At 40.0% G+C, this 22,000-nt stretch overlaps 1 protein-coding gene across 1 annotated transcript in view; it reads right to left on the reverse strand.

Annotated features, from left to right (window-relative positions):
- Positions 1–4,361: 4,361 nt before the first annotated feature.
- LOC118597777 (DAZ-associated protein 2-like) overlaps positions 4,362–22,000 on the reverse strand; it is a 36,444-nt gene continuing 18,805 nt past the window's right edge. The window contains exons 2-3 of the mRNA XM_036209443.1: positions 4,697–4,905; positions 4,362–4,636 (exon numbers count right to left, since the gene is read on the reverse strand). Coding sequence (XP_036065336.1) covers positions 4,362–4,636; positions 4,697–4,905 — 484 coding nt within the window. The remainder of the gene's footprint in view (positions 4,637–4,696; positions 4,906–22,000) is intronic.

A 22,000-nucleotide genomic window follows, 5' to 3' on the forward strand; every position in this document is an offset into this window, starting at 1 on the left:
CGTTGGTAAATGTTAACAAGAGTAGGAACAAAATAGAACACATGACTATCAGTTTGAAAATGAGCCCTGAGTGAAACTGTTAATCCACAGCCATTTTGTGTTCTTGCTAGTTCACCATGGTAATAGAAATGCACCTGGTTCTCACAGGACAAAACCTGTACTTCACGAATGTGATTCATAACAGAAGAAGGCTTGTGTTCATTTGTGTGAAATGAATGTTCTCCTGATTTAACCCCTTTCCTGAAGTTTCAGCCCCATGTGTTCAACGAACAGTGGAGCAAATATGTGCCGAGACAGAAGGTCAAGGCATTTCTCTAATTACATTCATGTCTACTGGATAGTCACACGAAAGGAGAAGCCTTCTCTCTGTGTTCTGATTCTATCTAGAGACACAAACAAAACGAATTGACACATGAAGAAAACTCTGCATTAATTCAGATCTACATTTTCTAGCTCATTAAATAGCCACAAGGTTTGGACACTGGATGTAATAAGTCAACCCAGTTCTCTATATTCTAATGATGTTCTAAACAAAAGTTATGGTAGTTTGTCAAAACACTCATGTAAAAAGACACATTTGATTAATTTATTTGTTATTATTAGTATATATGTGTATATGGTGTGTACGTGTGAGTGGGCATGTTACTCATTAAGCAGTCATTCACCCTGGTTACCCTCCATACATAAGGATTTGCCTAAGCACTCTATGGCCACAAACCACACACGGCCATCTTGACCTCTGATCTTATGGCCAAGTGAGAAACAGAACTAGGTATGTGCACCAAAGATGCTCAAGTGTTACAAATTAAAACCATTCTGTCTGAGGATATAGGAGTGATTGTGATCAAAATTCATAAACACGAGGAAAATGCTGCAATGAAACTTGTGCATAATTAGTGTATGTTAATAGCACATTAAAATTGTAGTTAATGATAGCAAAGTTTACAGAATTTGAGGAGTAAAGGAAGCTTGCCCAAGGAAGTGATTTACTAAGTTTGGAAATGTGGTCGTGTTCCATTACTATTAAAGGTGGTTGGACTGGTATAATCTCCACTTTATGTTTTATGTACTGTTTTCAAACAAAACAGAGTTGAATTTGGCAAAGAAAATCTCATTTGGAAACTTTGTAATGTATTGGGAAGGACTTCCAATACATCAAACTAATGCTCCTGAAAAATCTCTTCTAACTATGGTTAGGTATTCCAGTGAAGATGTACTTCCAATTATAATAGATAAAACAAACAAACAAAAATATTTTATACAGAATCATTACATAAGTATTTTTATAAACTTTTGAAATTGCCAATCAAATAATATTATAAGACAAGATATAATGAGCCATTGATATTGTGGAGATTTTATATCTGTAGAGGCTTCAGGAAGGCAGAGAATAGAGTAATAACTGTCCAATGTAGCCATACACCACATTCTGTTTATATACATAAGTAGCAACATGAAGATTCCATTGCTGAATTAGTTGGTCGTAAATAATCCTTTCCTCTGAGTTAAATATTTAATATGAGCAAAAGTTCCAAGACTACAAAAACTACAGTGGATATCTAATCACTTATTTAATTTTGCAGTTTTTTTCTTTTAAAATTAGTTTTATTTTTTAAAAGATGAATGTACATTTTTTGATGAATGTACATTTTTAATAAATAGAAAATAGATCTACTCAGAGATAAGCCACCAAAGCAAAGTAACATCCTATGATTCATGAACATAAACATTTAACTTTTTTTTTTTTTTTTTTTTACATCTAGGATTGGGAAGATTGTAGTTCTGGGTGCTGTTATCTGGTCTTAATCTTTATTGAGTGAGTGTTTTTTTCCTTGGTGTCTGTTTCCCCTCTGGTGTTTAGGATAGTGTGGTGGCTGTGCATTGCCTGTAAGAAAATCTTCTGGGGTCTTGATAGATGTGTTCACTGGAGGGTTGGGACCTGAGACTTAGGAATGAGGGCGACCTGGGTGCAGTGGAGGGGCTTTGTAAGAAAGAGGGAAGGAAGTTGTGCGTCCCACCAGAATCTGCTTAGTTAGTCCCCAGAGAATGGGGGCAGGGAGTGGGGTGAAGGGACAGCAGAAGGTCTGCTAGAGAGTTGTAATGAGACTGGGGAATTAGACTTGGAGGAACGGATGGGGAGGGGAGGAGCTGCAGTCTGCCTACCTGCTTTCCTGTGGAATCCTGGGAGGGGGAAATCTGTGGGGTCAGTTGGAGAAAGGGGCAGGGTGGGGGAGGGGAGGCTGCCGCTGGTGCTCTGCTGTAGAGCTGGGGATGAGACTTGGGAATTGGAGCTGGAGGAGCCTAAGCAGAGGTGAAGGTCTGAGGTTAGCCCTGCTTCCCTGGTCTGAGTGAATTTTGTAGGTTGTTGTTGTTGTTTGTTTGTTTTATTTTTGTTACCTTGAGCTGTTATGTGGCCAATTGGTGATGCTGAAGGACATTGTTTAGTATGTGCATAGCATTCATGTGCTCATATGCATACACATACAAGTCAGATAGAGAGGTGGACAGAGCAAGGCAGACATACCGCAGGACACTGTAGGACAGAATAAGGACTATGAATTAGAATTGAAGATAATAGGACTGAGTTTTAGAAGGGAGACATGCTATAAACAGATAACGATCTTTAAAAGATATCATGGCTGCCATTTATGGTGTGTAAAAGTGGTAGTTCCCACTCTGTACAAATTTATTTCTTTATTAAGAAATTTTTTATTCATTTTGCATACCAACAACAGAGCCTCCTCTCATCCCTCCTCCCAGTAACCCCCCCCCCCCAGCATTTCCTCCCCAAACCATCCCCCATCCCCTCCTCCAAAAAATAAGGCCTCCCATGGGGAGTCAGCAGAGCCTGGTCCATTCAGTAGAGACAGGTCCCATCCCCTCCCCCTGCATCAAGGCTGTGCAAGGTGTCCCACCATTGGGAATGGACTCCAAAAGCCAGCTCATGTACCAGGAATATAGGCTGCGCACATGTGTGTGTGTGTGTGTGTGTGTGTATGCAGGCAATAAAAATTGATGGAAAAAGAGGCCATGAATTTGAAAGAAGGCAAGGAAGGGTTTTTGAGAGAGTTTGGAGGGAGGAAAAAGAGGAAAGAGATGCTATAATTATAATCTCAAAAATTATATCACATTGAATTTCTGAAGTAAAACATTTCAACAGAATTACATATAGTTTTTTTCAAATCTTCGAAATAGTCTTTATTCTACATTTTCAGTATTAAAAAATGCACAAGTTAAGTGCACCACAGTGCAGAGAGACATGCAACGCTGAACTTCCATAACAGTCGATGGTACAGTCAAACATCACATGTACAGAACACAAGATTTAGATGAACTGAAATGTCAGATAAAGTAAAATAAAATCCAATCTCGGAAAACAAATCAAAATATTAAGGATCCCTGAAATATTAATCCTAATGAGATCTCACTGGACTCAAGTCATTTCATAGCGAGGCATTCACGTGACCTGACTAACCCCTCAAAGGAAACTTCGGGGAACCTGAGCGGCTGCATTAGACACTCAGAAAATGAAAACCAGGTTTTGATCTGAGACGCTGCCCTTGATTTGGCTTTCAAGCCAAGCTTGTGATGTGCATCTCCTCTGCCTGTCACTCTAAAGACACTTTTCTGGGACAGTGTGAGCTGAGAACTGTTGTTAGGTTCAGGTTCTGGTACCACAGCAAGTCTGGGTTCGAGATCATGCAGAGTCGGTCTGTGAGGCGGGCCCTAAAGGTACCTCACCTTCTCCTGGAGCTATATAAAACCCAAAGAAATGGGGTCTGTGCTCAGGGCACAGGGGGCTTCAGAGGATCCTTATGAAAGACAAGTTAAAAATGGCAAGTGGGACAGGTGTGAGGCGAGAAGGGGTGAGTGACTGGCTTTCTGTCCTGCACCACTGATTCCATGAGACTGACGGGAGGGACGGAAGAGCAAGGACAGGGCGGCCGGTGCGCAGATGTCGGGAAGGAAAAGGCAGACAGCTAGTGCAGTTCATTTAACAACTACTATAAATCAAAGACTTAAAGGAGATTAAAGACCAATCAGAATAACTTGGCAACTTTAATTCTTAGGAAGATCAAAGTTCCCTCCAAACCTAATTTGATGTTTTATTACTAAAAGCAAAGACCAGTATGGTACAGTATTACTCCAGAGGAATAAAGAAGAGCCTCAGGCTGCTTTACTCATATTCATTTGAAGAATGGACGCCTCCCTACCTCAAAACGCTTTAGGGAGGGACTGCTACCCTTACATAGTTTTTTTATTAAATTTGAAAAGTGCCTCAAAGTTTGGACACCAGAAAGACACCCCAAAAACATGTGTCTAAACCGCAACTTCAGGTTAATAGGACTAAAGCAGTTACATTATGAAGTGCTGAAGGTATGTGATGTCTTTCTCGGCCACGGTTCTTCACCCATGAAGAAGTTTCCCTTGCGCTGAGTTACAAGGACCTTGGCTCCCTGCATGACTGCAATCTGGGCAGCGTTGGGAGGGCATCCAGGAGGCGGAGGAGGAATGTTGCCAGGGGTAGCACCAGCTCCAAATCTGGCACCTGCATCATACCCTCCATCCACCAGCACCGCTGAGCCGGGTGGATAGATGGGACCAACTGGATAGTAAGCCACGGGGATTGTGGAGCCTAGCGGCAGGCCCAACAGCCACAGACTGGGCCATACCATAGGCAGATACAGAGAGGCACCAGGAAAGGCAGCTGACATGGTGGGGACTGTGGCAGCCCCTGGATAAACAAAGCTTGGACGATAGAGCTCTGAGTATGCAGGCGGAGCATCAGTATAGGGTGGAGCCTGAGGAAGATGTAAGGTCTGAGGATACACTGGATTCCCAGGAGGTTGCACAGGGTACGTAGGCTGTGTTGGATATCGTAATGGCAGTGGGTCTGCTTCCACTCTACATCAGTATATGTTTCAATGCCTATTTTGAAGTAGATCTTTCTCATGCACCCAGACACATATTCAAAACAAACCTCCAGGCACACTTTATTAATTTCATGTTTTTAGTACTTGAGATAACTGACCTAGAAAATTCTGATTGGCTCATGTTTGGCCCCTTTTGCTCCGATGACCTTTCACTGTACTCTTACCAGCTTTGCTAAGTTTGAAGGTTGTTGGTGAGAATTCAGAGGAACCAGAACTCTTAGTACAGTAGGTGGGAATTAAAACTCAGTTGAGTTGAATTTTCACATCCTCAGTGAAGGTGTTTCTTTGTCCTCATTTGTCATTGACTATCTTTGATGAAATGACTGTTCAAATCTTCTATACTTTTTTCATCAAGTTCTTTATATTCTTCTTAATAGATTTTCAGAGTTCTTTATAGATTCTGTATAAGATGTTTTGCCAGAGATATGCTTCACAAAAGACATTTTCTAACTTGGAGTTCCTTATTATTTTCTTAATGGTGCCTTTTGAAGGTCAGGATTTCTCAAATTTCATGCAGCTGAATATAATCATTTGTTCTTCCATTTTTCATTGTATCTATAAAATGTTTGTTAAGTCTGTAGCCACAAAGTTTTTCTCCTAAAAATTAAGTTTTAGATTAAGATTTACATCTATGTTTCATTTTAATTAATGAATATAAAATTTAGTATTTAAAGTTATCGAATATCAAGGGACATTATTATTTTTAAGATTTTTTTCAAATATTGCAGGGTATCTGTTTCAGATATCTTATTTCAGTTCATGTTTCCTAGGAAACAACTGGAGTTTTCTGTGCAGTGGGTCTTTTGGGAAATGCTCTCCTGTGAATGAAGATACAGGATAGGCCAAAGAAGGAATAACTTCAGTGTCCTCCTGGGGGTTGTGGTACAACTTATTTTACAGCAGTCGGGATGATGAAGCAGGAGGACAAGGCATTCAGGGCCAAGGGCTGGCTCCATAGCAAGAGCCCATCACACAAAGTAAAAAGGAAGGAAAGGAGAAAGACAAGGGGAGGGAGGGGAGGAGAGGGGAAGGGAGGGGAGGGGAGGAGAGGAGAAGGAATGGAATGGAGGGAGGGAGGGAGGGGGATGGAGGGAGGGAGGGGGATGGAGGGAGAAGGAGGGATACTGGAAGGAGGAAAGCAGATCCTAAGTACACTAATAAATCTCATAAATAGCTGGTCTTTCAGATTTGTTAGCAACTGAGTGAAGGAGAAGGGGTTTTGCATAACAAATCACTCAGTCGTTGAATGAAGAACATCCTTAGGGGAAGAAGGTCACTTTCGATAAAGTGGAAACAATTTCTAAAGAACACTTGCTATGAGTCCTCTGCAGTCAGATCCCCAGCGACTGAGACTGAGTGTTAGACACCAGTGGAGGAGCAGTTTAAGGGAAAACATGAAGGGAAGGCTACCTGGAGAAGTCTGCTTTTATGTCAAATTCTTTTCCCTCAAGGTGACAAGGAGCAAAGAGAACTACACTGCTTGCACAGGTTGCCTAGAGACATAAATCTTGCTTGTGATGGAAATGGGAACTGAGCTTTCCTTTGGAAGGTTTGGCAAGAAAAGAACTTGTTTTAAATTAAGAGATGCTCTCAAATTGCTATAATGAAAACCCATCAAGCTAACCTCTAACTTCTAAAAATCATTCTCTTTATTTCCTAAGAAAATGATTCTTGCTGACATAATTATTTATTTTGTATTTCAAATAAAAAATCTGTGCTGCTGGAAATTATTAAGACATGTATTATAATGGGTATCATAACCTTCTCAGTCATAATTTAAACCTATGTTATCAGCACAAGTAGATGAGTTTGGTGAAGGCTCTGGAGAGCTGTACAGCAGCATTGGTGGCTTCTAAGAGGAAGAAGCAGGTGAGACAGACCAAGTTAGAAAACAGTCCATCAACCTAAATGATTAGGAGTAGACAAAGGAAACAAATCCTTTTTAACAAATATGCCCAGGGTTGATGGTTGAGTTTCAGAGACTAGATAAACTCATTTCTGGCAATAGATTTAAGGCCTGAAAAGTTGTAGCATTATCTAAGGTGCATAAACATTACTACCAATTTTACCATTTAAGGGGGCTGATTTGGTGGCTCAAACCATAAAGTGCTTGAAAGCATGAGGATATTGGATCCTCAGAACTACACAAGAAACAATGTTTAGTTTGGTGGTATATGCCTGTACTCTCAGAGCTTCAAGATGGAGGATCGAACAGGAGGATCAATACAAGCTTATGAGCCAGGTTGCCTGGACCATGTGACAAAATTCTAGGGCATTAAGAGACTCAAAAAAAAAGTCTTAAGGTGTGTGAGGACTGACATCCAAGATGACCCCTTCTGGACCTTATATCCACAGATGCACACTCATGAGATGGGGGAGAGATACAGACATACACAGATATACAGACAGACTCACATACAGAGATATGAATACTTTCCAATCTTTATAAATCTAGCCCTTAACTTTTTGGGTTAAAACTATTTTAATGTTGTATTTTGACATAAAACCATCATATGTACAAACTCATAGGTTAAGGTAAGAATTCTTGGAATTTAAAGTGAGTAAAAATGATCTGTCATACTCTTAAAAGTGTGAATTTCTTCCTAAGTAAAGTAACCTAGACCCAGAAGACAAATATGATATGTGTTGGATTTTATGTGGATATTAGCTGCTAAGTCAATGATAACCAAGCTGCAGCCTGTAGAACCACAGAGGATAGTTGTAGAGAGTGAGGGACTAGGGGATACAGGTAGATCTCATAAGGAAAGGGAAATAGAACCAATAGTTATGGGTGGATTGGGGGATGCTATAAAAGGGAGATCAAGTGGGGAGGGAGAAGGGAACAAGGGAAGGAATATGGGGAGGGATGGCTAAAACTAAGGGCCATTAGAGGGATAGTGTGGAAACCTAATATAGTAAAAGCTTCCTAAAATGTAAATGAAGATGATATAAATGAAATCACCAAAATTTGCCATCTCTTGTCACCAAATGAAGTTTCTAGTACTGGGACTGAGTTACATCTAATTGAATTGTTGGCCAAAAGGTCGCATTGGAATCCCCCCCCACACACACACACACACAAACCCAGACTGTCATCAAGATTGTAGGTTGCCCTCCACAAACTGACAACAAGGCTCCATTGTTAAAGATAACACATACACAACTCATTGAACGTGGAGAAGTTGAGCTTATGCCTATGTCGATAGAGCCTTTATCCTATGGTCAAGCACTGTGATACAGGAAGGTATTCTTGAAGTGTCGACACCAAGCCAGTCACAAACCCTTTGATATTCAGTGGTGTCCCACTTGCATCGTGTGTTATGGCAAGGGTGGCACAAAACTTGTGGGAGTAACTGACCAATATCTGATTTGACTTAAGGTCCATTCCACTAGATGGAACCTATATCCCTTGACACTGGTTAAGTGATCAAGAACCAGAAACTAGATAGCCAGAGGACCTAGGGTAAAAACAAGCACTACTGGCCGTTTTTGTTTTTTTTTTTAAAAAGGGGAAATGAAGGGAGGAAGGGAGGGAGGGAGAGAGAGAGGGAAGGAGGGAGAGAAAAAGCCAGAAACAACACCTATTAACAAAAAACACCCATCAACAACAACAACAATAAAAACTATAGTAATAAAATGATTCCTAATGGTGTTCTGCTATACTCTTAGATCAATAACTTGCTCAGCCATCATCAGAGAGTATTTCTCCTGCAGCAGATGGGAACAGATACAGAGGCCCACAAACAGGCATTATGCAGATAGTGAGAACCCTTAGTCCTAAATGGGATGTCTCCATCAAATCCCTCCTCTCTCGGCTCAAAGAACCATTTGGAAGAAGGGGCAAAAAGAATATAAAGGCCAGAGAGCATGGAGGACACAAAGAAAACAAGGCCTTCTAAGTCAACATGAGCGAAGCTCATATGAACTCACAGAGACTCAGGCAGCATGCACAGGGCCTGCATGGCTCTGCACCAGGTCCTCTGTGTATATACTTTGGTTCCAGTTCAATGTTTTTATGGGATTCCCGAGTTTTGAATGAATGGAGCTCTGTTTCTTTTGGTTCTCCTAGGCTCTTTTATTTCTATTTGTTTCTCTTGTCTACTTCACTGTGTTAGTTTTTGTCATATATTATATTATATTATATTATATTATATTATATTATATTATATTATATTGTATTAATTACATTCCCTTACAAGCCTGTTCATTTTCTAATTAGAGGTAGAGAGTGGATCCAGATGGGAGGGGAGGTAGAGAGGAGCTGGCTGAATTAAAGTTAGGAGGAACCATAATCAAGATACATTATATGAGAGAAAATATATTTTAAGTAGAAGGAAAAATGGAAAAATATGGATTTCTTAGTCCTCTCCTATTCCTTCTCCATACTGTCACGGTGTGGGTAGGGTCCCAGGAGAATATATTTTTAAAATAATTATTACCTGGTGATTCTGAGGAAGGCAATTCTACATGAAAGAATACTGCCAAGAGAATAGTGTTCTGTTTTACAAACTGGTCATTCCCTGTCCATAAACATTGGCTTTTGGAAATCAGAAAAGCTTGAAGTTTAGATAAATAAAACTCTTGGCATTAAATCTTCAAAGTTTGCTTTAGATTATGTCACATGTCAACCACAGCACTCACCAAATCCAATGTTTTAATCATTACAAAATAGAATTAATGTCCAGTTAACATCTTCCTATATTTCCAAACATTTTTGTATTTCCTATATTCTCCGATTGTCTCCGCCCCCAATATGTACATCACAGTCACTGCCTCAATGTGGAGGAGAGTTGCCAGCCCAAGGCTTATTCTTGAAGCCTTAAAGCAGTGATCTCTTGCTTTCTTCGGCAACACTGACTCTTCAGCTCTTCCCTGATATAAAGCTGAGATCTCCTTAACTCCAGTTCACTGGCTAGACAAGGAAGATAGGTGCAATCGCACAGGAAAGATTTCCACCAGCAGAATCAAATCTGAGAGTCTATGATGAAATGTGGGCTGGGTCTCCAAGACTCCCCCATGCTTCCAGCTTGTAGCATTGCTGCCCTTGAGAGAATCTACCGAGATGTGAACCCTCTGTAGCAGCTCTGGGAGCTGAAGTAGAAGAATGACACATACCAGCCCCACGTGAAAACGGAGTCATTCTTAGTGTACGTAATTTGGTGGGAGAGATTGCTTCAAGACATAGAATTAAGAAATGAATCTTTTCCTCTCAGAGGCCAAAGCCCCCAAATTAGTTAATTACGTTTCCAGATACATGTTTGAAAGAGTTACTACTACAGTTTATTGGGTTTCATTTAGTGGGAAATATAGAATAAGTATCTTATTTATCTAAAACATGAAACAAATATTTATCATCAATAAAGTAAATGTGCAAATAAATTTTCCAAGATGTGTTTGACGTTAAATATGCTGTTAATTTTTTTTAATGCACAGTTGAAGATAATCCGGGTAAGTGTGGAACTCAAAGAGGGGTGACTAGGGTCAAGGACAGCACAATGCCTGCTACCATGATTATGTTGGTATTATTAAAAATTGTCCACAATAATGGCGTTAAGAAATACACAGGGAATATGGATCAGCCTCATCAGAGGCAAAGTGTGCATTTGGCATGAGTGAGACTGTGGGTTTGATCCCATATACCTTTCAAAGGAGAGAACAGAAGAAAAAGGAGAGAGGAATACTACAGCAAATGGGAAAACTGTTTGATGAAATCAAAGTCACATCGATTTGAATTCATTTTCAAGACTGTTGACACGTGGCACAGCTCCCTGCCTGTGTACCTACCGTTTGATCCAGCACTGTGTCATGTTATCTTTGCTAAATTTTATCAAATTTATCATCACAGTATTAATACATCGATGCTCAATTCCGTAATTTAGTGCTTATTCTTGGCCACTCAGGTCCACATCACTAGCTGCTATAAACTACAAAAGAGCAGTGGACTTTTTCATCTTTACTATCTCATTGCCAGGTGAGTGGGAAAGAGAAGGGGTGAGGAGCAGCATAATGGAAAGACAGTGACAGGCTTTGTTCTCACACCCAAACCAACTAAAAAAATCACAAAACAGAAGAAACAGTCTTTTGTGTGTGTGTGTGTGACAGTGGGAATCAAGGAAGGATAATGACCCGAAAAGATAGGCAGCAGACACAAAATCCCAGCAACTGTGTCAGGCTACCTCACCGAAGAAGACCCTGGGTGAGTCCCAGTGACGGGGACCGGGTGGAATTTGCCAGACTCCGGAGTTGAGGAGGCAACCAAAAATCCAGGCCTGTCAAGGAGGACAGCTTACAAAGACACACACTCTCTTGATGACTGCACAGTGAGGATCCATGCATGTATGAGAAAACTACCTGTGACTGAGAAAAAGAGCTACCAGAGGACTAGATGTTAGGGATGATGTTGGACACTCCCAGAGTCCTGAAGATAGTCTTGCCTTTCATCATCTGGACCTTACTATACCATGAGCAGTGAGGAGACTTCAGAAAGGTCTTGAGTCCATAGTGGAGTAGATTTGTTCTAACAACAAATCAGAAAAAGAAGATGCAAAAAAAAAATCTCTGGAAATAAATCGCTAAAAAAAAAAAAATAAATGTACTTCATTCCAAAGTAACGATGAAGAATATCTGTAGAAAATATTGCTCTCCCAGCACAAAATTTCTGGTATCCAAGATCACCTTCAAGGAGAAGGGGAATACATGTTCCTTACTGAATAGAACAGTAACCAACTGAAGCCAATAGATACTATAATTAGGACTGAAGGACATTGAAATAGTTATTGAAGCTATAGTCCAGACATTCAAAATACTCAGAACATGGAATGATGGAAAAGAAAAGAAAAGAAAACTGAGGGGGGTAAAAGCCAATTATAATCGAAAAAGTCAAGATTAGTAAACATGGAGATATAAAGATAGAAACCACCCAAAATAAATGAAGAGAAAAAGAAAATTAAAAAAAAATCCTTATCTAAGGAAGTATCTTGCATACCCAATATACACGTCTTCGAGTGCCTGTAAGTGAGGAGGCAGAGTAGCAGCAGTACAGTAATGGCCAACCAGCCAGGCCACTAAGAAAATGCTTTCTCAAGAAAAAAAAAAAAGTAATGTGTAATTCATAAACAAAAACATTTTTATGAAGTAATTCTGTGGTATGACTCAAGTTATTAAGACTAAGAAGAATAATGACTTCCCAAGCATACGAATCATGGAAAAATACCTCATTGGGACTCAAAACATGTGGCTCAAAAATAATGGTAGAGTGAACATCTTACAAACAGGCAGAGAAAAGCTACATGCTGTCCAGAGAGAACACAGGGAAACAAAGGCAGGGATTTCAGCACAAATCTTGTCAAAAAACAATGCCAGCAAGAAGACAGTGGAACATATCCTCAAATTCCTGAAAGGGAGCAACGCTATCAGATGGAATGTTACCACCCAGTCACTATGGCTTTCAAAAATGAAGCTGGGAGTCAGGTGTTAGAGTGTATGCTTATAATCCCACCTCTAAGGAAGGTATTTCAAACTCCAGGCATAAGTCTGGGGATATGGCTCATTTGTAGAGCACTGCTCCTTATAGTCCAGGTCCTGAATTTGATCCCTAGCATAAGAAAATAAATAGATTAGTAAATAAATGAATATAGTGTAAATTATAAACACTCAAAAATATGGTCAATTTATAGTCTGAAACATCGCATTTAATCATCTTAATCTATTATTATGCAGTACCACGTCTTACAATACCAAACTGACAGGAACAGGTTCAATGCTCAGAAGCTCATGTAGTTACTCAAATTGGCCAATTCACCAGAAGCTGAGATAGTCCTATCCCATTTGCCTTGCAAAAAAAAAAAAAAAAATGCATCCTGCATCACCAGCTCTCATTATCCTGCCTCAGGTATAACCTCCCACATCGCCCTGTTAAGCAATCTTCTCTTATCTGAAGTTGTAGGGAAAAAAAATTCTGCCTCTCATCTAGCCAGATGTCCTGTGGTTTTGCACTGCCATCAAAGGAAATGTTAAAACAGGAATACGACAAATACAGTGGAGATTGGTCCTGGCCTGCTAGGTACACTTTGTTTGCTTTTTGCTTAGTACTAAAGACAATGGCTGTTACAGATTGCACCAAGGCTTCAAATTAGACTCAGCCAATGGCATAGACTGGTAGGTACTTGAATGTTTGAAGACATTAACGTCTGAGCACTGTGATTACCTCTTTCCCTAGAACTGCTGCAAGTTGGTTGGGTTCCTCCATCAGAGCCTCCCTGTCAGTAGCTCTGTTCGTAAGAGAGGGAGGAAGACTTCTCAGTCTTTCTGATTTCATTCTCTCTTCTTGAAACTCAAAGCCTGCATGGGGTATAACAGCTCTTTGTTCTTGGTAACCATAAAGTGCTGTGCTATACAGTCCCAACCTGTGGGGAAGTCAACGGAGACCCTAGAGGGGGAGTGAAAATGCGGGAGACAAGAGATGGAGACATGACAGGATTCTGATCAAGTCTCATTTATTCAAGAACATCTCAGGATAGATACAGGGCAAGGGGGTGATGAAGCTCTAACTCCTGCAAAAAACGGGTATCTAAGTTACCATCCCACAGTGGAAAGCCACTTAACTGTAGGAGCAGAATGTACTGAAGACAGGAAACCATCAAGACATGAGGAAATAACAGATCTACCTTGAGGTTAGTATCTAATGCAGCTAAAACAATCATAAAATGGGTTTAAAAGAGGCAAGTCTCCTACAGTATCCCAGGATGAGTTCTTTATACTATTCTCATATCTTTGTTAAAAAAAAAAAAAAAAGAAAGAAAGAAAAAATAAACATTCTTTGGCTGTGTTAGATGTATCTAGACTTGGATAGTTTCAAACATTCTCATGTACCTTGTTTTAATCCATCATCTTTTCCCATACTGGAGTCTGAGACAATAATGCAATAGTTATAATTTAGATTGAATATTAAAAAGCTCCATTAAAGTGTTCTAAATAATTTTCTCATGAAAGATATAAAATATATGAAACTTCCTGTTTGGGTTATTTTATAAATGTTCTGTGGTTTAATTTTTTTAAATATAACTATAACTTTCTATTAAACTGTAGGACATGATGCTTATTACATGTTATTAAGGTTTTAATGAGATGCCTCTCAAATGCTCATGTATAGATTTTGTGAGTGCTGTAAACTTTAGGAACTGGGCCTTACCCAGAGGAAATAGATCTCTGGAGGCCTGCTTACCTAGTCTTTTCCTTTTCCTGCTTTGTCCACTGTGTAGTGAGTGGCCTTTGCCAAGGTGTGCTGACTGTTTTGGGTCCAGAATTAACAAATCCAAGTACTGAGAACTGGATATTTGAAAACATCAATAACAGCAATAATAACAGACATTTTTACACTTTACTTCTTCAAGGTAGGTGTTTTATCACAGTGACCTGAAAGTTATGTGGTGATATAATGGGAGACCTTTATAATGACAACATTAAGTGTATTGTTTTCATATTAACATAAACACTACAGGATGGCAGATTTTGTCATAAGGGTATAATGAGAATAAATAGGTTGTAAAGACTTGCCTGGAGGTTTTAATATAATGGGTATTCAGGTCTATTTCTTTTTGCATGTGGCTTCAAATTATTTTATTTTATTTTTAAGCCTTTAAAAAAATGTGTGTCTATGCATGAGTATGCTTATGTGTGTGAGTATGCCTATTGAAACCACAAGGGGGCATCAGATTCCCCTCTGGCTGGTGTTACAGGTGGTTTTGTGCCACTTAATGTCGGTGGTGGGACTCAAATTCCAGTCTTCTGCAAGAGCAGCAAGTACTTTTCATCAATAAGCCATCTCTCAAGCTCCTGTTGTTTTCAGTTTTGAGAGAAGTCCTTTAAGTTTTTCTGAATGAGAAATTAAAACTATTTTAATTATTCTTTATATTTTTGCATCATTAAAAAACCCTCCAATAAATTAATTTCTTTTTACTAAAATTGGAAGAAAATTCTGTATTTTATAGAAAAAAATAAGGGCCACTGTGGTGCTTTTAATGAAAATGGCCTCCATAGGCTCATAGGGAGTGGCACTATTAGGAGGTGTGGCCTTGTTAGAGTGCACATGGCATTGTCAGAGGAAGTGTGTCACTAGAGGGTGGGCTTGGAGGTTTCAGAAGCTCAAGCCAGACCCAGTGTGTCACTCTCTTCCTGCTGCTGGTGGAGCCAGATATAGAACTCTCAGCTACCTCTCAAGCACCATGTCTGCCTGCATGCCACCATGCCATGCTTCTCGCCATGATGACAATGGACTAAACCTCTGAACTGTATTCCAGCCCCAATTAAGTACTTTCCTTTATAAGAGTTGCCATGGTCCTGGTGTCTCTTCACAGCAGTATAAATTCTAGCTAAGACAAAAGTTGGGGACTACGGTATTGCTATGATAAGTAAGACCCTAACTAAGACAACTGCCAAACAAGTAAATGTCATAATCCCAGCCACCAAATATTTAGTATTAAATTAGTTACCCTTGCCTCATCGCTCAGGCTTCATTCCTTAAAAGCATTAATTGAAGTGATACCACATATGTTCTTAGTGATATAAATAGATGTTCTAGTTTGTGAGACTCATTTATTAATAGATGACACAGGATCCAGTAAGTATAAAAAGAATATTTTAATATGCTAGTGTCAAATTAAATTTGTCAAAATTTATAATGTGCAATTTTTCAGAATCAGAAAGTAGGAAAATGATGGATTTTATCTGCTCAGGCCCATTTAAGACACTGAAAGAGCTTGTGTCAGATGAAAGAGATGACTTATGAAAGTCCATAAGTGATTACTTCCATATCCTGCTGGTTACATGGATAATTTGAAATTAGTTGACTATTATTAATGGAAGAATATAAGAAAAAAACACAAGACTCCAGTTGTTAATCTAGTTTGCCCCTGGTGCTCAGTTCTGAACTATGCTCTCACTATTATCTTAACTATATCTTCCCTGGGAATATATTTTCCCCTCAATCAGCACTATCCTGGAGCAAACTTTTCTCTCTTCTATTGATGTCTCCCTCATAAGGCATTTTATTCTGCTACTTTGTATACAATGCTCACAGCATAACCAATTCTCAACATTATTATTAATAATTGTCTAGTTGACCTTCCCACTAGGCTTAGTGACTAAGCAGATAAGTTCAGTATCTTTAGTGATCTGAGCTGTTTAGTATATTTGCGAATTAAGCTGCATCTGTCTTCAGTAAGGTTGGTATAAGAGCAGTGAGGAGACTAGAAGCATTCTTATACTCTCCTCACACACAGTGTAGAGTAATTTTCAAAGTCTGTAATGGCTTTAGTATTTTCTTTGCCAGCTTTCTTTCTCCCACTGAGGTGAAAAGAAGAAATAAGTTATTTGGAAGCTAGGGATTCAAGGGCTTCTTTACAAACTCAGTTTTTCTATGAAAGTTTTTGATAAGCTTAAGTAGAAAATCCAAAATTGGATTTCTCTTACATTTTCATTAAGCATAAACATTTTTTTCTGTGACAAAAGACTATCATATTGGCAAGGAATCAAAACAAAAATTCTGTTGCTAATGATTTGATGTTTTTACCGTAGTAAATTTACAAGGACTATCTACAGATGGTTTGGCCACTTGTTAGAATGTTACTTGTCAGTTCAAACTGTGAAACTGCAAAAGTCAAGGGGACTTTATTTGGGGTCTTGGGAATCACAATCCATTAGACACAAGTTCAGACAGCTGTGAATCAGGGTTCCAAAGAAGGAGATGAGAGAAGTTCAGCATTGGGCAAATAGTGTTGATGTATTTCCAGGCAGGAGAAATTCTTCTGTCAGAAGCAATGATACGATGCTAGAAGGTAAAGAGTTCATACACTTAATAAAATGCCCATAAAACTTGAGTACTATGACCCTATATTGCACACCTTGAGTCTCTGTGTACTCCCCAGTTACAGATGCCTGTACCTAGATGACCAAGCTCACATTTGTTGGCAGCAGCTAGGATTGTGCATAAACACTGCTGCCAAATGGCCTCATTAAAAATGTGGTAGCAAGGACAGCGAGATGGCTAAGCAAGTAAAAGACACACGTTGTCAAGCCTGACCTTCGAAGTTCAGATCCCCATGACCCACACAGCATGGAAGGAGAGAACTAATTCCCACAAAGTTCTCCTCTGAAAGACACACACACACACACACACACACACACACACACACACACACACACACACACACACACCTTGGCATATGTATGTGCAAGCACAAGCACATGCATACACACATGATGCATTTACTAACTAATTAATTAACTGAACACAATGTACATTTGACCACAGTTTTTCCTTTTGTTTCATTGTGTAGACCAGTTTTTTCCTTGAACAGGGGTCTAAATACTCATAAGTAGTAGAATTTGTTTCTGTCTTGTGGTGCCTTGGCTTCTCTCCTCTGCCACAAACTACCTACGATGCTGGGTTGAAACCTCTGAAATACTGAGCTAAAATAACTCTTTCCTCCCTTAAGTAGTTTTATGCCAGGTATTGTCAAAGTGATGGAATGTGAGCTACCCGGAAAAATGGTAGCAGAGAAGTGGGGAGATGGCTTTAGTCTGATCACCTGGGCCTCAGCCCTCAGAATTAGTTTGTAGGAAGAACTCAGAAAAACTAAGGTGTGAGGGCTAAAGAAGTCCTATAGTGCTGTAAGCAGAGCTTGGTGGGTGATGGTTCCGGAGTTCACACAGCATCAAAAGCTCTAGAAGCCAGACTTGGGACCATAGGATTTAATACCTGTCTTACTGAGTTTTGGTCTTCCTTTGGTCCCTTCTCCCCTCTCTGTGCCCCCTACTCCTCTCTTTTGAATGAAAATGTTTACTTGGTGCCCTTGGATATTGGAAGCTTATAATTCTTCCTCTCTCTCTCTCTCTCTCTCTCTCTCTCTCTCTCTCTCTCTCTCTTTTAAAAAGAGGTTCCATAGCTGAGTTACCCTGAATCTCAAAGTGAACTTTGGAGTTGAACTCTTTTTTCTTTTTTCAGTGCTGGTATATAATAATTTATTATATAGCTAAATATGTTCCCATGAAGTGTGTTTCCACTTTTGTTCTTGCCAAGTGTCCAGTTGGTGGATTTCATGTTCTGAAAATATTTGTAAAATGTAAAGGTCATTTCTAATCTTACTGCATATGTGGATTTTTCACCTTTTCAGTTACACGAACCCACATTTTTCCTGTCATGGCTGTTCTTATTTGTCATATTGACTGCATCTGGAATTAACAAAAACCCAAGTGTGTGGATATACCTGTGAGGGGTTTTCTTAATTAGATAATTTAAAGTGAGAGGACTCGCTTTGAATCTGGAAGTGTTGAGGTGGAAGATACAACTTTAATCTGGGCCACACTTTCTGCTGGAAGCCTATCTAATGGACATGGAAGGAGGAAGCTCGCTCTCTTTGCCTGCTTGCCCTCAGATTCACTGGCAAGTCCATTCCTTCACTGGCATTAGAGCCGACTTCTTTGGAATTCCAGCATATACTGAAGACAGCTGAGACATCCAGCCTCGTGGACTGGACAACTACTGGATTCTTGGACCTTCCCTTGGTAGACAGCTGTTGTTAGACTAGTTGGACCACAACCTGTTGGTCATTCAGGGAGAGAAAGAGATTCATTCTATCAATTCTGTTGCTCTAGAGAACCCTAAATAATACATTACCTTTCTTCTTTTTATAATCTTCCATTATTTAAAAGTGAAGGAACCAACCTCAAGATGTTGGAGAAAAACAGAAAATTCATGTTTTAAAATCTTGAAGTAGGGGAATTAAGAGCACTTAATGCTCTTGCAGAGGACCAGACTTCAGTGTCTAGTACCCACTTGGAATCTTACAAGCATCTGTAACTCCAGGCCTAGAGGATCTGGTACTCTGTCCTGGTCTCCACAGGTACCAGGGATGCCACTGGTGCACATAAAAAAAATAATGAAACAAATCGATAGAGTAATGTTCAACCTCGTCTACAAAGTTTCATCGCTTAATTTGCTCTCTGCCTAGAGCCATGCTGTCATCTGCTTTAGAGTATCAATTTTACTGGTGTCATTTTGAACCTAATTATGTGCTTTTACATGATAAAGTCATCAGGAACTTTTATATCATCAGGAAATGGCATTTGGTCATGTTAAAAGGTGTTAAGCATATTTTTGAGATAATTCTGAAAGCTTCCTGGGGTATAAATTTAATGGCACTTCATCCGCTGAAATACTGAGAAAACCAAAACAGATTGGTAAGAAAGCTGTCTGATGAATGTAAACTTTAGAAATAACATTCTGAGGGCATGGGCATATAACATGAACGTATTCTCAAGTCTCCTCCAATTGAGACAAGACGCTTACACTATGCCTCTAAAGTATGTTTGTGAATAATATATTTTGTACATCATAAAATTTTCAGCCTGTGAACAAAACTACCAATCCTTCAGTTATAAAGTGTGGAAGCTGGAGAGTCTCAGGCAGTGTCTGAATTTTGTGGGTCCGATTCTCAGTTGGACAAGATGACACACGCCTCTGTGCATTCCTCATAAACCTCTTTGAACCTTCAGATGAGTGAAGGAGACTGAAGTCGCTCCATAGTCTCTGTCTGGGAAGTGGCACTTCACCAGAACTTTGAAGACTGATTTTATTCAAAATATGCTCATCATTTTTGAAAGATATTTATTACTTACTTGGTTTCCAATGCTGTTCTTTCTGGACAATGTAGTTCTTCCTGGCCTTTTGGTAATGTGAGTTTCTCTTCATGAAAAGATTCACTATGATTCTTTCTAATGCATAACTTTTCTAAACCTGCTGTCGATATCACTTATATGCTATGAATGTGTTGCTCTGATTGGTTGATCAATAAAATGCTGATTGCCAAGTAGCCAGGTAGGAAGTATGGGCAGGATAAGCAAACCAAGAGAATTGTGGGAAGGCTGGAAGGCTGAGTCAGGAGATGCCAGCCAGCCGTCCAGGGAGCAGCATGTAGTGGCACAGAGGTAAAGCCACGGAACACGTGGTGACATATAGATGAACAGAAATGGGCTGAGTTTAAGTGTAAAAGCTAGTCAGTAGTGAGCTGAGCTAATGGCCGAGCAGTTTTAATTAATAGGAGCTTCTGAGTGATTCTTTTATAAGTGGCTGCAGGGTCTGTAGGACTGGGCAGGACCAGAAAAAAACAGTTACATAAACCTGTTTTTGTTTTTGTTTTGTTTTGTTTTGTTTTGTTTTGTTTTATAATTGCATACATCTCTGTAAAGCATTTTAATTGTGTTCACCCCATGGCCTTCTCTTCTCCCTCTCCCTCTTGCTGGACCCTGTCTTCCAAGTTAGTTCCTCTTCTACTTTTGGAATTTCAATGGGAATTCCTTGCACAAGAACGGGAGGGTGTTCACCAGAGCATGGGCAGCCTAACATGTGCAACACCACTGAATAAAATGTCTCTCCCTCTCTGACAACTCTTAGCTGCTGATAGCGCCCCCAACCTGTATTTGTAAAATGTATTCGGGACTCACAAAAAGAAAAATATAACACAAGCACAAAGTCTCACAGCCCAAAGGTGTAGCCAAGCCAACAATACGGCACCGGATTTTCACAAAAAGAAAACCTTTTGGTGAAAACCATCAAGAAAAAAGTAGTTGTGTTTGACTCTGCCTCTCTGCCTGGGGGGGTTGGGGGAGGGTGAGAAAGAGGGAAGTTGAATGAATGGATGCTGGAAAGGGGAAGGTTTGGGGGTTCCTTTCTTCACGCCTCCTCCTCCTGTGTTATTTGTTGCTTTTGGTGAAGAGGTCGTGATGTTCATTCTGGAAGATTTTGAACTTGAGATTTCAGAGGTCTCTTCCTGGTGAGTAGATGTCTTTCGTACATGTTCATTACTTGGCAAGCTAGTTTTAAGCAGACCATAAGTGGATTCTGGAGTTACTTCTGAAAGGTAGCTTTGAAAGGACCAAGCAGACACCGTAACAGGCTGCTCCGTCTTTTCTCAGAGATCAGGCCTCAATTTCTGTTTCCTGAGACTGAGCTAGCAGTTTCTGGGAGGGCCGTGAATGGGGACAAATTAATCACTGATGCCCCTACCAGCAGGGACAGGGAGATAGGACACAACAAGCCTGGGCCACTGAGCCAGCCCCCACTGTCAGTACATGCTAGGCCAGCCACCCTCCATAGCAGCTCAAGGACAAAGCCTGCCCCAACTAACCCTAGCCAATTAAAAAGTTACTAACATGATTGCTACTTGCATAAACCAATCCTGAGTCTGTTCCTATGTAGTCTGTAGACTTCAAGACCCCCCCTTGCTTTACCCCCTATAAATACCCTGCCCCCTTGCTGCTCAGGGTCTCTCCTGCTCTGCTGCTGCGTCAGATGGAGGAAGAGGCCCAGGTTAACTTGAAATAGTAAAAAGACTCTTTGCTTTTGCATTAGATTTGGTCTCTTGGTGGTCTTTGGGGGACTCTGGGTATAACAGCTTATGCACTTAATTATTCAAGGCCACTATCCTGGCCTCAGCCAGTTTTAATGATAAGGTAAACTGTGTCCCTGATGCTTCCCTGGGAGAATGGTCTTGTAATCAGCAGGGTTTGGTTGTTGGTTGGTTGGTTGGTTACCATCTCCCCACCTTACTTCCCCAGTCTCCTTTCCCTGATGAGAACAGTAAAACTGGGACAAACAGTTACTAATGCACATTCAAAAGCGTCAATTATTAGTCAAGATGTGGAAAAGATTGGGCCAAGAAGAGACGAGTACTGGCTAAGAGAGTGACCGGCTGATTAGAAAGGTGAAGGCGTGTGCCTTCTGTTAAGGGTTAGGATGCGCTATGGTGTGCTAAATGTCCCTTGGGCATAAGTAGGACATCTATTTAAAGGAACTTATTCCTTGTGTGAGATAAGGACCTGTATGGCCACTATCTATTCAGAAACAAGATGGTGCCATGCTGCTATTTGCAGAGTTGCTTCCCTACTCTTAAAGTAGGAAAGTACAGAAGGGCATATTCCGTACATTTTTTAAAAAGGAGAACCACGAAAAGACTTTTTTTTTTTTTTTTTTTTTTTTTTGGTTTTTCAAGACAGGGTTTCTCTGTGTA

Source organism: Onychomys torridus, chromosome 17 (assembly GCF_903995425.1).
Source record: "Onychomys torridus chromosome 17, mOncTor1.1, whole genome shotgun sequence".
Classification (NCBI taxonomy): domain Eukaryota; kingdom Metazoa; phylum Chordata; class Mammalia; order Rodentia; family Cricetidae; genus Onychomys; species Onychomys torridus.